The sequence below is a fragment of the Somniosus microcephalus genome, chromosome 8 (genome assembly GCF_052327205.1).
Source record: "Somniosus microcephalus isolate GS21.2 chromosome 8, FLI_Smic_1.0, whole genome shotgun sequence".
NCBI lineage: Eukaryota > Metazoa > Chordata > Chondrichthyes > Squaliformes > Somniosidae > Somniosus > Somniosus microcephalus.
In genome coordinates, this window is record NC_140994.1 from 190,071,518 (window position 1) to 190,088,844 (window position 17,327).

Here is a 17,327-nt window from a genome sequence, read left to right on the forward strand (position 1 = left end):
TTTGTTTTTAGAAGATGAAGCTGTGAACCTGGCTGAGAAGAAGAAACCCACCTATTTGTTTGGCTGTTGTCACCAATAGCATCTGACTTGTAAAGACTCATTTCCCAATATTTTAAGGAGGAATTCTTACGCAAATTCACTGGACGGAGACTCCTTATTCACAAGACTGTCGGAATATCATGGTCTCAAGATTTTTCTGAGGCTGGATCAATGTAATGTCACTAACGGAATGCAGTGTCCAAATGACAGTCTGACCCTTGAACTGAAGTGACCTTTCTTGCTGGAATACCACGATCAGCACATCTCTGAACTTGGTGTAGAGTCTGTCTCCCAACAGTCCTCTACACACAGCTAATCTTACGGCTTTTTATATTTTAGAACCTTGCCAAGATTTTGTGCATGATGTACATTTTTTTTTGCCTTTACTGATTTTGTCATAATTTAATTGTATTTGTGTTGCCTATTCAAAGCAGTGGCAGATCTCAGGAGTGCTCTCCACACCAAGCAGAGTGCCCTACGCCTATTACGCTGCATCCACGGCACCCAGATTCCAGGACCTACCGTTCAACGCCTGTTGGCCATGATATTGTGTGGAATTTTTCTCTCTCACGTGCATTAAATCTTGAGATTATTTTTGAGACTGCTCCTCAGCTTTAAGATACAACTGTTAAAGAACTGACTATATTAGTATTAACTCTGCCTGGCAGCAGGCTTGGACGACAACCTGCGTTGAGGGGTTGCTTTCAGTTTTTGCTAATGATCTTTTCGTGCATGATGTTTCTGAATATTCTGCAATAGAACTGTGGCAGTGTTTCAGAATGCACTGGGTTTTGGATTCTGGTCTTGCTAATGGGATGGAATTCTTCTAAATTGCTGCCTCAGAAGTATAGCACTGACAAAAACTAGCCAGACACGGTATAGCAATGCTGCCAATTGGGTATAGTGAGGGGAGGGGAAACACTGCACACAGGAAACAAGATGCCAAGATATGTTTGATATGGAGGATGCTGATTGCAGTAGAATTTTTGTGCAAGAAAAAAAAAACTGACTTCAGAAACTATGGGCAGTCTCCCAATTCAGTTGCTTGGGTTCAAATGTAAGGCAATGGTGGAAACACAGTGTGCAGCAGCTGAAGGTTGTGCCCACCTTATGCCAGATACGTGTGAGTTTTTTTGGGGGGGGATGGGGGGGCGGCTGTGACCTTTGTATGACATGGGGTCACATGTTTGGTGATAAGATCTCATTGTCATATAATATGAATCCCACACTTCATGGGCACTGCACTCAATGTGTTTGTTTTAAATACTGAAGTTCCCTTTCATTACAATTCCCATGTCCTGATTAGTTACGGCATGCACACAAATGATTTTCAGCATTACAGGCAGCATCTCCTCATCATCCCCAGCACCATTGGCCAGGTATGTGGTGGCAGCAAATTCAATAATAGTAAAGCTGTGTTAAAGGGTTGGTTGGTTGGTGAACATTAATGTCTTCCACATGTGATTTCTTTTTCTTTGCTTGCTGGTGCAGGACACATGGCTTTGGGCACAGATTACTCCTCTGTTCTTGCATCATCTGATGAAAATTTCAAATGGCAAATAAACTCTAAGAATGGCCTGTTGTTTTGTCACTGTAACCCCTGCGGAAGCATTAAGTGCAATTTGCATTTCTAAATCCTTTATTTTCTCCTTTCTGCCCTCTTCCCCATTACTCTTTGTTATTATACTCCACCATGACCTTCAGCTGGGAGGAGAAGCCTGTAACAGCCTTTTTGGTGGAAGGTGCAGGACCATGTGTCCAGACAACATTTTCAGTCCCCTCCAGTTTGATGAAGATTCCTGACTTAGCAGCTTATCTGAACACTTGACGCGACCACACAGCTCAATATGAAAGCTCTTTGTCTGTAATCAGTAACTAATATCTGAGGTGAGCTCAGCGTGATGTATAATTTAACAGTGGGGAATATAAGCTATTAAGAGTTGAAATATATATCATTACCCAATACTGTATAGCCCGTCATACTTTGCATTGTATTTGAATAGAGGCTTTTTGAATATTGACCCAAAATGTCTAGAAATGTGTGAACATTTTTGGAGTTTGGTTTGAAAACCAATGGAGCTTCGAATGCTAAATTAGCTTAATTTTAGAGCACAGTGACAGCTCCATTTTTGTAACTGAGGTGAAACTGTCAGGTTCTATAGCTAAAGATTGCTTCTAGCTGAACTCCCATTGGAGTCCTTTGTGACTTTAGCTGGGACCCTCCTCTCTGCTCTGGTTGAACAACCACGTATCCCTCAAATTATTGGTACGTTTAAAGCTGTATATATGCAACACTTCATTACTTTGAAAGGTCAAAGGTGCAAATGTTCTTTCACAGATGGGAGAGAAAATTCGAGTTAACGAGTGTTGGCATGATCTACTGAACTTAGTTTCGAAGCACTACACTGGAAATATGTTATCAGGGTCTTTAAAAATAATTTTCAGGCTGGGGGAAAATGTGCTGTATTTCCTGCAGTGGCAGATAGCCATACTTGTAAGAGGTAATAAAACATTGCCTCACTATAGTGCGCACATGTATTGATCTAAAGGGAAAGCACGTGTGGTTGAGATTCACCCTTGAATACAGTGTAGTAGCTCAGGACAATTAAAGTGATCTTTTTCTATACTTTCATTTCACGTAAGTGATTTTTGGCTACAGCCTGGCTCTACACGTTGTGAAGGCAGGGACTGTCTAAAGGTTCTGGCACAGCACAGTACGAGTCACTGCTTTCTGATCACTTATTTATTTTGCATGTGTAAAAGACTGCAGTACATCGTGGAAACCCAACAGTTGGTGCTGTGGAGTCAGTGTATCACGTAATGCATTGGCCCTCTGTGAATAAACCCAATATAGCTGGTTAATTATTATATCAGTTGTAAACACTACCATCTGTATTCATTACTGACCATTTGGATTTTGTGTTGAAACTTTTGTTACAATGGCATTCTGTTTTGATTTTAATGTAAGAGTATGATTAAATGCACAAGGCTTCAACACTACTGTGTGAATTGCTTTATTTTTTTTAATTAGTTTTATGGGATGTGGGCGTCGCTGGCAAGGCCAGCATTTATTGCCCCTTGAGAAGGTGGTGGTGAGTCACCTTGAGCCGCTGCAGTGCGTGGGGTGAAGGTACTCCCACAGTGCTGTTGGGTAGAGAGTTTCAGGATTTTGACCCAGTGATGATGAAGGATCTGCGATATATTTCCAAGTCAGGATGGTGTGTGACTTGGAGGAGAACTTTGAGGTGGTGGTGTTCCCATGCACCTGCTGCCCTTGTCCTTCTAGTTGGAAGAGGTCGCGGGTTTGCGAGGTGCTGCCGAAGAAGCCTTGGCGAGTTGCTGCAGTGCATCTTTTAGATGGTGCACACTGCAACCATGGTATGCCGGTGGTGGAGAGAGTGAATGTGTCTAACTTCGAGTGTTGTTAGAGCTGCACTCATCCAGGCAGGTGGAGAATATTCCATCACACTTGTGCCTTGTAGATGGTAGAAAGGCTTTGGGGAGTCGGGAGGTGAGACACTCACCACAGAATACCTAGCCTCTGACCTGCTCTTCTTGCCACAGTATTTATGTGGCTGGTCCAGGATGTTGTTGGTGGTGGATTCAGCAATGGTAATGCCGTTGAATGTCAAGGGGTGGTGGTTAGATTCTCGCTTGTTGGAGATAGTCATTGCCTGGCACTTGTGTGGCGCAAATGTTACTTGCCACATCAGCCCAAGCCTGAACGTCGTCCAGGTCTTGTTGCATGTGAGCATGGACTGTTTCATTATTTGAGGAGTTGTGAATGGCACTGAACACTGCAGTCATCAGCAAACACCCCTATTTCTGTCATTATGTTGGAGGGAAGGTCATTGATTAAGCAGCTGAAGATGGTTGGGCTTAGGACACTGCTCTGAGGAACTCTTGCAGCGATGTCCTAGGGCTGTGATGATTGATCTTCAGCCACCACGACCATCTTCCTTTGTGCTAGGTATGACTCCAGCCAGTGGAGAGTTAATCCCCCTGATTCCCATTGGCTTCAGTTTTACTAGGGCTCCGTGATGCCACACCCAGTCAAATGCGCCTTGATGTCAAGGGCAGTCACTCACCTCGCATCTGTAATTCAGCTCCTTTGTACATGTTTGGACCAAGGCTGTAATGAGGTCGGGAGCCGAATGGTCTTGGTGGAACCCAAACTGGTCATCAGTGAACAGATTATTGTTAAGTGCCGCTTGATAGCACTGTCGATGACATCTTCCATCACTTTGCTGATGATTGAGAGTAGACTGATGGGGCAGTAATTGGCCGGATTGGATTTGTCCTGCTTTTTGTGGCCAGGATATACCTGAGCAGTTTTCCACATTATCTGATAGATGCCAGTGTTGTAGCTGTACTGGAACAGCTTGGCTAGAGGCGTGGCTAGTTCTGGAGCACAAGTTTTCAGCATGATAGCCGGGATGTTGTCGGGGCCCATGGCCTTTGCTGTATCCAGTGCGCTCAGCCATTTCTTGATACCACGTGGAGTGAATCGAATTGGCTGAAGCCTGGCTTCTGTGATGGTGGGGACCTCAGGAGTAGGCCGAAATGGATCATCCACTTGGCACTTCTGGTTGAAGATGGTTGCAAAAGCTTCAGCCTTGTCTTTTGCACTCACGTGCTGGGTTCCACCATCACTGACTAAAAAAATAATGAAAGAGAAAATAGCTTGAGAGTAAGCTAGCAAGAAATATAAAAACTGACAGTAAGAACTTCTACAAGTGTATATATAAAGGAAGATAGTAGCTAAGATAAACTTTAATCCCTCAGAGAATGAGACTGGGGTAATAATGGGAAACAAGGAAATGGCAGAGGCATTGAACAAATATTTTGTATCTTTCGTCACAGTAGACACAGTAATAGTAGAAAATCAAGGGGCAAAAGGGAGGAACTATCACTGGAGAAAAAGTGCTAGGCAAACTTATGGGTCTAAAGGCTGACAAGTCCCCTGGACCTGATGGCCTGCATCCTGGGGTCTTAAAAGAATTGCCTACAGAGATAGTGGATGCATTGGTTGTAATCTTTCAAAATTCCCTTGACTCTGGGAAAAGTCCCAGCGGATTGGAAAACCGCAAATGTAATGCCCTTATTCAAAAAAGGAGGGAGACAGAAAGCAGGAAATTATAGGCCAGTTAGCCTAACCTCTGTCATTGGGAAATTGCTGGAATCCATTATTAAGGCAGTAGCAGCAGGGCATTTAGAAAATTATAATACAATCAAACAGAGTCAACATGGTTTTATGAAAGGGAAATCATGTTTGACAAATTTATTAGTTCTTTGAGGAGGTAAAGAGCAGGGTGAATCAAGGGGAACCAGTAGATGTAGTGTACTTGGATTTCCAAAAGGCATTCAACAAGGTGCCACATAAAAGGTTACTACATAAGATAAGTGCTCATGGTGTTGGGGATAATATATTAGCATGGATAGAGGATTAGCTAACTAACAAAGTCGGGATAAATGGCTCATTTTCAGGATGGCAATCTATAACTAGTGGGGTGCCACAGGGATTGGTGCTGGGGCCTCAACTATTTTCAATCGATCTTGATGACTTGGATGAAGGGACCGAGTGTACTGTTGCCAAATTTGCTGAAGATTCAAAGATAGGTGGGAAAGCAAGTTGTGAGGAGGACATAAAGAGTCTGCAAAGGGATATAGATAGGTTAAGTGAGTGGGCAAGAATTTGGCAGATGGAGTATAATGTGGGAAAATGTGAGGTTATCCACTTGGTAGGAAGAATAGAAAAAAAAATTATTTAAATGGAGAAAGACTACAGAATGCGGCAGTACAGAGAGATTTGGGTGTCCTTGTACATGAAACACAAAAAGTTAACATGCAGGTGCAGCAAGTAATTAGGAAGGCAAATGGAATGTTGGCCTTTATTTCAAGGGGGAAGGAGTATAAAAGTAGGGAAGTCTTGCAACAACTGTACAGGGCACTGGTGAGACCACACCTGCGTACAGTTTTGGTCCCCTTATTTAAGGAGTACTTGCATTGGAGGCAGTTCAGAGAAGGTTCACTAGGTTGATTCCTGGGATGGAAGGGTTGTCTTATGAGGAAAGGTTGAGCAGGTTGGGCCTATACTCATTGGAGTTTAGAAGAATGAGAGGTGATCTTATTGAAACCTATAAGATTCTGAGGGGGCTTGACGGGGTAGATGCTGAGAAGATGTTTCCTCTTGTGGGGGAATCTAGAACAAGGGGGCATAGTCTAAGAATAAGGGGTTGCCCATTTAAGACAGAGATGAGGAGGAATTTTTTCTCTGAGGGTCGTGAATCTTTGGAATTCTTTACCCCAGAGAGCTGTGGGAGCTGAGTCATTGAATGTATTCAAGGTTGAGATAGACAGATTTTTGAGCAATTGGGGAGTCAAGGGTATGGGGAACAGGCAGGAAAGTGGAGTTGAAGCCAAAATCGGATCAGCCATGATTTCATTAAATGGTGGAGCAGGCTCGAGGGGCCAAATGGCCTGCTCCTGCTCCTATTTCTTACGTTATGTTCATTGAGGATGGGGATATTCATGGAGCCTCCTCCTCCCATTAGTTGTTTAATGGTCCACCACCATTCACGACTGGATGTGGCAGGACTGCAGAGCTTTGATCTGATCAGTTGATTGTGGGATCACTTAGCCCTGGCTATAGCATGCTGCTTCCACTTTTTAGCATGCATGTAGTCCTGTGTTGCAGCTTCCCCAGGTTCGCACCTCATTTTTAGGTACGCCTGGTGCTGCTCCCAGCATGCTCTTCTACACTCCTTATTGAACCAGGGTTGGTCCCCTGGCTTGATGGCAATGGTAGAGTGAGGGATATGCCAGGCCATGAGATTACAGATTGTGGTGGAATACAATTCCGCTGCTACTGATGGCCCACAGCGCGTGAATGCCCATTTTTGAGCTGCTAGATCTGTTCTGAATCTATCCCATTTAGCACAGTGGTAGTGCCACACAACACGATGGAGGGTGTTCTCAGTGTGAAGACGGGACTTCGTATCCACAATGACTGTGCAGTGGTCACTGCTACCAATACTGTCATGGACAGATGCATCTGCGACAGGTAGATTGGTGAGGACGAGGTCAAGTAGGTTTTTCCCCTCGTGTTGGTTCTCTCACCACTTGTCGCAGGCCCAGACTGGCAATTATGTCCTTCAGGACTCAGCCAGCTCGGTCAGTAGTGGTGCTACCGAGCTACTCTTGGTGATGGACATTGAAGTCCCCCACCCAGAGTATGTTCTGTGCTCTTGCTACTCTCGGTGCTTCTTCCAATTGATGTTCAACATGGAGGAGTAATGATTCATCAGCTGAGGGAGGGCGGTAGGTGGTAATCAGCAGGAGGTTTCCTTGCCCATGCTTGACCTGAAGCCATGAGACTTCATGGGGTCTGGAGTCAATGTTGAGGACTCCCAGGGCCACTCCTTCCTGTATTTGAAGTAATTGTCATAGCATTTGAGAAAGTTGGTTTTATTTTTGTACTTGCAAGATAACAGACTCTCTTGCATGTCCTAGCCGGGCAGCTGGTGTAAGCATCGTGTTTAGTACAATAATGTGTGATTCTAAGCCATACGGTTATGAGGTTGCCAGGTTTGATTGCTTGTATGTGCTGAGTTACATGATCTCAGCCAGGAGGATGAACACAATTTGCCTGGGGTGAATCAGCTAGAGTTCTCATTGCTGATTGTTATCCAGTTATCTAGGGTCAGCTATGGTTGCCGGTGACACCCTGCAGTGATGAAATATCCTGCCAATGCTCACTGTCCCAACATGGACCTGAGCGAGAGCGATGGCAGCAGAGGCTTAAAGGGAGCTGAGCGGCGACTTAAAAAAACCCAACAAAACAAGGAGTGACATCACAGGACAGCAGGTAGGTGATTGGTTGGTGAGTATTACAGCTCTTTTGCTCTCTAGGTAAGTGGATTAAATTCAGAACTGGCAGAATATTTTTTTTATTCGTTTATTGGATGTGGGCGTCGCTGGCAAGGCCAGCATTTATTGCCCATCCCTAATTTCCCTTGAGAAGTTGGTAGTGAGCCGCCGCCTTGAAGCGCTGCAGTCCGTGTCGCGATAAACACTCACAAAGGTCTTTACCAGTATCATCGATTGGTATTCGGAGTAGCATCGGCTCCGGCGATATGGCAAAGAGCGATGGAACAAGTCTTGCAAGGGATTCCGGGGACTCAGTGTTACTTGGACGACATCCTTGTAACAGGTGAAGATGACAGTGAACACCTTAACAACCTAGAACAGGTGCTCACTAGACTACGGGAACATGGGCTGCGAGCCAACCGCCCCAAGTGCGAATTTTTAAAGAAACAGATATCGTATTGTGGCCACGTGATTGATGAAGAGGGGTTACATAAGTCCCCTGACAAAATTGAAGCGGTTGTTAAGGCCCCAGCGCCTGAAAATGTGTCGCAACTGAGGTCATTCCTCGGATTGGTGAATTACTATCATAAGTTTTTGCCGAATTTGTCGACAATTCTGCACCCACTGAACGCCCTGCTACGAATGGGGGTAGCATGGAAATGGAGCGATGATTGTAAGCGTGCTTTTCAGAAGAGTAAGGACTTAATCACTTCAAGGGAAGTTTTGGCTCACTACAACCCAGCACTGCCAATCAGGCTGGCGTGTGATGCGTCTCCCTACGGCATTGGGGCGGTACTGTCACATAAATTCCTTGATGGTTTAGAGAGGCCGATAGCTTTTGCGTCACGCTCGTTAACTTCTGCCGAGCGTAACTACGCCCAGATTGACAGAGAGGCCCTCAGCCTAGTGTGGGGGGTGAAGAAGTTCAATCACTACCTGCACGGTCAAAAATTTACTCTACTAACCGATCATCAACCTCTTGTCTCCATTTTCAACCCTCAGAAGGGCGTACCGATAATGACAGCACAACGGCTGCAGAGATGGTCCCTGTTCCTAGGGGCACACCAATATGACATCGAGTACAAAGGAACTAAACAGCATGGAAATGCTGATGGATTGTCACGTCTACCGTTGCCGACGGTGGAAGAAGAAGACCTTGCAGTGGATCCAATGCAGTTATTCCACTCGACCATAGTCGAATGTCTCCCTGTGACGAATGCAAACATAGAAAAGGAAACACGGAATGACCCGACACTATCACGGGTCTATGATTTAACGGTGAAGGGATGGCCAGCACATGGCGAACCACTGCTGCCAGCATTCTCGCCAAGAAGAGAACAGCTGTCAGTGTGCAGAGGAACCTTGATGTGTGGATCCAGAGTAGTAATTCCACCTAAGTTGACGGATAGAGTGCTCAATGAGCTTCATGAGGGTCTTCTGGGTGGGGTAAAAATGAAGAACTTAGCCAGAGCGTTTGTGTGGTGGCCGGGAATCGATAGAGAAATCGAAGAGATGACCAAGAGCTGTGCAGGATGCCAGAAGGTCCAAAACGCCTCACCACAAGCTCCTCTGCATCCATGGGAGTGGCCCTCATCTCCATGGCAAAGGGTGCACATTGATTTTGCTGGTCCCTTCATGGACTCGATGTTTTTAATTGCGGTGGATGCACATTCAAAGTGGCCAGAGGTAATAAAAATGTCCTCAACCACCACGGAAAAACTATCACAGTTTTACGAACCATATTCGCCAGGAATGGGCTGCCTGAACAGATTTGCTCTGACAATGGACCACAGTTTGTGTCTGAAGAGTTCCGGAGGTTCTTAAAGAACAATGGTGTTAAGCATTACACATCTGCCCCATATCATCCAGCCACTAATGGATTGGCCGAGAGGTTTGTCCAAACATTCAAGAAGGCTATCAAGGCAATGTGTATTTAAGATATACCCCTACAACACAAGGTGGACAACTTCTTGTTTGCCTACCGGAATGCGACACATGCGGTTACCAACCAAACTCCAGCCATGATGTTCTTCAATCGAAGACTACGATGCCGCTTGGATTTGGTTAAGCCAAACGTCCGAAGAGATGTGGAGAACAGGCAGTTTCAGAATATGAATGAAAGGCTGACCAGGAGTTTTAAGATAGGTCAACCAGTTTTGGCCCGGGACTACTGCACTGAGAAATGGCAGCCAGGAACGATTTGTACACGACAAGGACCTCTCATGTATACTGTGGACGTTGGGGAGAGCATTGTAAGATGCCATGCTGACCAGATTCTAGAGTCACTGGAAAACGTCAACTCCACACCACGATCTGATACACCTGGTAATGAAATCGACGTTCCAATTGCAGCTACCGCAGAACCGGTAATATTGGAAGCAGATGAACCAAACAACGACATTGATCCTGACTCAACATTGCCAGAAGAACCTGATACCCCAAAGAGGCGCTATCCAGACAGAATCAGGAAGCCTCCTCAAAGACTGAACTTATAATTGCTTAAACTTAACCAATGTATCTAGCAACAGTAATTGTGATTGTAATTAGTTATCGTTTAGTTGTTAAATGAATGTTATGTACTGTTTATCTAAAAGGGGAGGAATTGTTGTGTATGTACCTTTAAGAGAATAACTGGTCTCAGACTGCAGTACCGGCAGTGACCACCCCTGTATAAAAGGCGCTAGTGAGCCTCTGTGTTTTTAGTTTCACTATTGACTTCCACCAGTAAAGACTTATTTTGTTCACTCCTGCTGTCCGTGTCTCAATTATTCACGGACGTAACAGGCACCATGGTACAGGAGGCCATTCAAGTGGAGGGAGTAAAAAGGATTGTGGTAGTGGTAGGCGACAGTATAGGCAGGGGGATAGATTATACTGTTCTCTGCAGTCGTGACAGGGAGTACCGAAGGCTGTGTTGCCTGCCTGGTGCCAGGGTTAAGGACATCTCCTCGTGACTGGAGAAGAACTTGGAGTGGGAAGGGGAGGATCCAGTTGTCGGGGTCCACGTAGGAACCAACGACATAGATAGAACTAGGAATGAGGTTCTGCTGAGAGAGTTTGAGGAGCTAAGATCCAAATTAAAAAGCAAAACCTCCAAGGTAATAATCTCTGGATTGTTACCTGAGCCACGCGCCAATTGGCATAGGGACAACAGATTAGAGGTTTAAATGCGTGGTTCAAAGAGTGGTGTGGGAGGAAGGGGTTTCAGTTCATGGGGCACTGGCACCAGTACTAGGGAAAGAGAGAGCTGTTCCGTTGGGACAGATTCCACTTAAACCAGGCTGATACCAGCGTCCTGGCGAACCGAATAACTAGGGCAGTAGACAGGGCTTTAAACTAATGAAGGGGGCAGCGGGAGGATTCAGGAAAGAGTAAATTTAAAAGCAGCGAGAGAAATGTCAAGGCTCTAGAGCAGAGTAGAGTTTTGGGTAAAAATAAAGAGTGTGTATCAGGAAGGGACAGTGAGAGTAACAAAGTTAATAAGGCATCAGTGACTAAGGTGACATCAGGGAAAAAGAGAAATAAGTCAAAGCTATATCTGAATGCACGAAGCATTCACAACAAAATAGATGAATTAATAGCACAGATAGAAATTAACAGGTTTGATCTAATAGCCACAATGGAGACATGGTTGCAAAGGTCCAAGGTTGGGAACTAAATATTCCAGGGTACATAACTTTTAGAAGGGATAGGCAAAATGAAAAAGGAGGAGGGGTAGCCCTGATAATAAAGGATGGGATAAAGACAGTAGAGAGAAAGGATCTTAGCTCCAAAAATCAAGAAGTAGAATCAGTTTGGGTGGAGCTAAGAAACAGAAAGGGGCAGAAAACATTGGTGGGAGTTGTTAATAGGCCCCCGAACAGTAGTTGCAATGTAGGGCAGGGTATAAATCAGGAAATTAGAGGCGCATGCAACAAGGGCAATACAGTAATCATGGGGGACTTTAATCTACATATAGACTGGGCAAACCAAATTTGCAGTAATAGCGTGGAGGACGAATTCATGGAATGTATGCAAGATAGTTTTCTGGATCAGTATTTTGAGGAACCAACTAGGGAACAGGCTATTTTAGATCTAGTATTGTGCAATGAGAAAGGGTTAATTAATAACCTTGTAGTAAAGGGGTCTTTAGGGCAGAGTGACCATAATATGATAGAATTTTTTATTGAGTTTGAAAGTGACTTATTTAAATCCAAAACTAGGGTCTTAAATATAAACAAAGCAAACTATGTGAGTTAGCTAAGATAGATTGGGAAACTACATTAAAAGGTATGACGGTAGATAAGCAATGGCTACCATTTAAAGAATTAATATATAATTTACAACTAATATACATTCCTTTAAGGCACAAAAACCCCACAGGAAAAGTGGTCTCACCGTGGCTAACAAGAGAAGTTAAAGATAGTATTAGATCAAGTGAATAGGCTTATAATGTTGCCAAGAAGATTGGGAGGATGCCTGAGGATTGGGAGGATTTTAGAATTCAGCAAAGAAGGACCAAGAAATTGATAAAGAAAGGGAAAATAGAACATGAGAGCACACTAATGAGAAACATAAAAGCTTCTATAGGTATGTAGAAAGGAAAAGATTAGCAAAAGTAATCATGGGTCCCTTACAGGCTGAGACAGGAGAAATTATAATGGGGAATAAGGACATTGCAGAGAAATTAAACAAATACTTTGTGTCTGTCTTCACGGAAGAAGACGCAAAACACTTCCTGCAAATTGTGGAGAACCAAGGGTCTAGCGAGAATGAGGAACTGAAAGATATTAGTATTAGTAAAAAAATAGTACTGGAGAAATTAATGGGACTGAAAGCCAATAAATCCCCTGGACCTGGTGGCCTACATCCTAGGGTTTTAAAAGAGGTGGCTATAGAGATAGCGGATGAATTGGTTCTCATCTTCCAAAATTCCATAGATTCTGGAACAGTTCCCGCAGATTGGAAGGTAGCAAATGTAACCCCATTATTTAAGAAAGGAGGGAGAGAGAAAACGGGGAATTATAGACTAGTTAGCCTGACATCATTAGTAGGGAAAATGCTAGAATATTATTAAGGATGTGGTAACAGGGCACTCAGAAAATAATAATAGGATTGGGCAGAGTCAACACAGATTTATGAAAAGGAAATCATGTTTGACAAATCCATTCGTTTTTTTGAGGTTGTAACCAGCAGAATAGAGAAGGGGGAACCAGTGAATGTGGTGTATTTGGATTTTCAGAAGGCATTTGATAAGGTGCCACACAAGAAGTTATTAAACAAAATTAGAGCTCTTGGGATTGGGGGTAATATATTAGCTTGGATTGAGGATTGGTTAACGGACAGAAAACAGAGAGTAGGAATAAACGGGTCATTTTCAAGTTGGCAGGCTGTAACTAGTGGGGTACTGCAAGGATCAGTGCTTGGGCCTCAGCTATTCACAATCTATATCAATGATTTGGATGAGGGGACCAAATTTAATATATCCAAGTTTGCTGATGATACAAAGCTAGTTGGGAATGTAAGTTGTGAGGAGAATGCAAAGAGGCTTCAAGAGAATATAGACAGGCTAAGTGAGTGGGCAAGAACATGGCAAATGGAATATAATGTGGAGAAATGGGAAGTTATCCATTTTGGTAGGAAAAATAGAAAAGCAGCGCATTTTTTTTAAATGGAGAGAGATTGGGAAATGTTGGTGTTCAGAGGGACCTGGGTGTCCTTGTACACGAATCACAAAATTAATATGCAGGTACAACAAGCAATTAGGAAAGCAAATGGTATGTTGGCCTTTATTACAAGAGGATTTGAGTATAAGAGTAAAGACATCTTACTGCAATTATATAGGGCCCTGGCGAGATCACACCTGGAATATTGTGTACAGTTTTGGTCTCCTTACCTAAGGAAAGATATACTTGCCATAGAGGGAGTGCAACGAAAGTTCACCAGACTGGTTCCTGGGATGGAGGGATTGTCCTATGAGGAGAGATTGAGTAGACTAGGCCTATATTCTCTAGAGTTTAGAAGAATGAGAGGTGATCGCATTGAAACATACAAAATTCTTACAGGGCTCGACAGGGTAGATGCAGGGAGGATGTTTCCTCTGGCTGGGGAGTCGAGAGCCAGGGGTCACAGTCTCAGATTAAGGGGTCGGCCATTTAGGACTGAGATGAGGAGAAATTTCTTCACTCAGAGGGTGGTGAATCTTTGGAATTCTCTACCCCAGAGGGCTGAGGAGACTCAGTCATTGAGTATATTCAAGACAGAGATCAATAGATTTTTGGATATTAAGGGAATCAAGGGATATGGGGATAGTGCGGGAAAGTGGAGTTGAGGTAGAAGATCAGCCATGATCTTATTGAATGGCAGAGCAGGCTCGAGAGGCGAATGGCCTACTCCTGCTCCTATTTCTTATGTTCTTATGTCCAACTTCACGTGGAGAGGCCACTTACATGACATAATGAAGGGTTATTGCTGCCCATTGAACTTTCTTGTCTTAGTTTTATTGATACCATTATGATCATTGCTTGTGAAGTTTCCCGTATTGTTCCTTCCAAGCCCCACATATCTGGTCTTGTGTACTCTTCCTCTCACTTTATCTTTACTGTGTTGAAATCCAGACTTGCCGTACCCTTGCTACAATTTGTAGGCTTTTAAAACCCAAGCTTGATATTGTCCAACCACTATTTGATTTACTGTGTCTTCTTACTTTTCAGGTTGGTCTGCATTATGGACCTTCACCTAAGTTTCTCAATTTACCATAGAAATACTACTGTTTTTTTGCTATTTTCTCCCATGCTTCTCTTGTAACTCAGCTCTCTTCTTCTGTTTCCCCTTAGGATTACTCATGTACTGCATGCTATAGGACTAGACATTTGCTGGAATTCTGGGAAAATTAAAAACAAGAGCAGCATTTTGAGTTTTATTAATTGGACATAGCGTACAAGAGAAAAGAACTTGCATTTATATCGCACCTTACATGTCCTCAGGACATCCCAAAGTGCTTCACAGCCAAATAATTACTTTTGAAGTGTCATCTTTGCTGTAATGCAGGGAAATGGTAGTGATACATTTATTCCAGGTAATGATTAGGCCACAGTGTGCAGTTTTGGATACCCCATTGTAGAAAGAACATTAAAACCATAAGGACCGTATGGCCTAGATTCATCAGGATGATGCCAGGGTTGAGAAACTAGTTAGGAGGAAATATTGGGACTATTTTCACTGCAGCAGAGAAAGGGGAGATTTAATATGGAGGGAAATATGGAAAGTCTATTTGTTCTGGCTAGCAAATCGGTGACAATAGGTTATTGATTTCAAATTTGTCACTGAAAATGAGGAGAGAGATTAGGAGAAATTTCTTTATGCAGAGTTCTTGGAGCATGGAACGCTTTTCCATATAAACAGTTCAGACAGAAAGCTTTCAGACCTTATAACATAAAAAGTGAGTAACTATTTGAAGCAAAAGAAGAAACAGGGTTATGGGGAAAGAGCAGGGCAGTGAGGTTTGTTTTGGATTGCTCTGGCAAAGGGCTGGTACAGACACAATGGGTGGAATGGCCTCCTCTTGTGCTTTAAAGTTCCAAGATTAATCCTGTGGAGTTCTGGAAAAGCTGAAACACAAAGAAAAGATGAATTTTTCCAGTATTGACAGTGTTTCCAACAAAGGATGGTACCAGATTCAACTGACACCTGAATTAGACTTAATGTATTACTATGCATGGATAGATAGCAATGATGAGATAGGAAGAATGCTGTGTATAACTCACCAGAGTGTTTTGTTCCTGGTTTAATTTAGGCACCTGGAAAAGGAAAGGAGTGCAGCACCTAATTGAAGTCCTTTGTCAAATCAATTATAATTTGGAAATTATGGTTTCTGACATGTCTGTCCAATTGAATGACACCTTGGAAAAGATCCAAGGGATAGAATTGATCCTCTTGATTGGTGCCTGATGGTTATATTCCCTTCCCTGGGAAATGGCAAAAATAAAAGTGTATATGTTAAAGCTGTCTTTTTATTGGGACGTTTCAGAAAAGCTAGAGGGTTAAAAGATTTAAAGAGCTTTAGAAACAGGTCTTCCACGCAACAACTTGCATTTATATAGTGCCTTTAACGTAGTAAAACATCCCAAGGTGCTGCACAGGAGTGGTTATCAAACACAATTTGACACTGAGCTTCATACTGGGACAGGTTACCAAAAGCTTGGTCAAAGAGGTAGGTTTTAAAGAGCATCTTAAAAGAGGAGAGAGAGGCGAAGAGGTTTAGGGAGGGAATTCCAGAGCTTAGGGCCTAGGCGGCTGAAGGCACAGATGCAGCGAAGAAAATTGGTGATGCGCTATAGACCAGAATTGGAGGAACAGAGAGATCTTGAAGGATTTTAGGGCTGGAGGAGGTTACAGAGATAGAGGGGTGAGGCCATGGATAGATCGGGAAACAAGGATGAGAATTTTAAAAACAAGGCATTATTGGACTGGGAGCCAATGTAGGTCAGCGAGTACAGGGGTGATGGATGAATGTGACTTGATGCGAGTTAGGATATGAGCAGCAGAGTTTTGAATGAGCTCAAGTTTACAGAGGGTGCAAGGTGGGAGGCCTGCCAGGAGCATTGGAATAATTGAGTCGAGAGATAACAAAAGCATAGATGAGGGTTTCAGCAGCAGATGAGCTAAAGCTGAGCAAGTTTTAAGAGTGACGATAGGAAGGATCGAAGACATTAACTGTTTACAACTTTTCCCTATGTCCAAGTAAAGTGTATCACAACTATTGTATAATAGCTGTAAAGCTCTGAATGTGGTAGGATGTGACTCTTCTTCTTCTTAGGCAGTTCCTCGGAACCGAGGATGACTTGCTTCCACATTAAAAATGAGTTCTCAGGTGACTGATGAGTCCAATGCGGGACTTACAGTCTTTGCCACAGGTGGGGCAGACGGTGGTTGAAGGGGCGGGTGGGTGGGGTGCTTGGGTTGACGTGCGCTCCTTGCGCTGCCTGCGCTTGGCTTCCGCTTGCTCCCGGTGAAGAGACTCGAGGTGTTCGGCGCCTTCCTAGGTGCTTCTCCTCTACTTTGTGCGGTCTTGGGCCAGGGATTCCCAGGTGTCGGTGGAGATGTTACACTTTTTCAAGGAAGCTTTGAGGGTGTCCTTGAAGCATTTCCTCTGCCCACCTGGGGCTCTCTTGCCGTGCCGGAGCTCCAAGTAGAGCGCTTGTTTTGGGAGTCTCGTATCGGGTATGCGGACAATGTGACCCATCCATTGGAGCTGATCGAGCGTGGTCAAAGCTTCGATGCTGAGGATGTTGGCCTGAGCAAGAACACGGACGTTGGTGCGCCTATCCTGCCAATGGATTTGCAGGATCTTGCGGAGGCAGCGTTGGTGGTACCTCTCCAGTGCTTTGAAGTGCCTGCTGTACATGGTCCATGTCTCTGAGGCATACAGCAGGGCGGGT

General features: G+C 43.9%; 2 protein-coding genes across 2 annotated transcripts in view; one reads left to right on the plus strand and one right to left on the minus strand.

Moving 5' to 3' along the window:
• rab24 (RAB24, member RAS oncogene family) overlaps nucleotides 1-3,039 on the plus strand; it is a 38,179-nt gene extending 35,140 nt beyond the window's left edge. The window contains exon 9 of the mRNA XM_085995436.1: nucleotides 12-3,039. Within this exon, the coding sequence (XP_085851562.1) occupies nucleotides 12-79 (68 nt within the window). The 3' untranslated portion in view covers nucleotides 80-3,039. The remainder of the gene's footprint in view (nucleotides 1-11) is intronic.
• Nucleotides 3,033-15,665, minus strand: LOC147113975 (uncharacterized). The gene is made up of 3 exons (XM_085995437.1): nucleotides 15,654-15,665; nucleotides 15,429-15,497; nucleotides 3,033-4,695 (listed from the first exon to the last, which is right to left on the minus strand). Exon 3 carries the CDS (start codon nucleotides 4,490-4,492, stop codon nucleotides 4,142-4,144), a length of 351 nt encoding a protein of 116 aa, XP_085851563.1. The 5' UTR covers nucleotides 4,493-4,695; nucleotides 15,429-15,497; nucleotides 15,654-15,665; the 3' UTR covers nucleotides 3,033-4,141.
• Nucleotides 15,666-17,327: the final 1,662 nt, after the last annotated feature.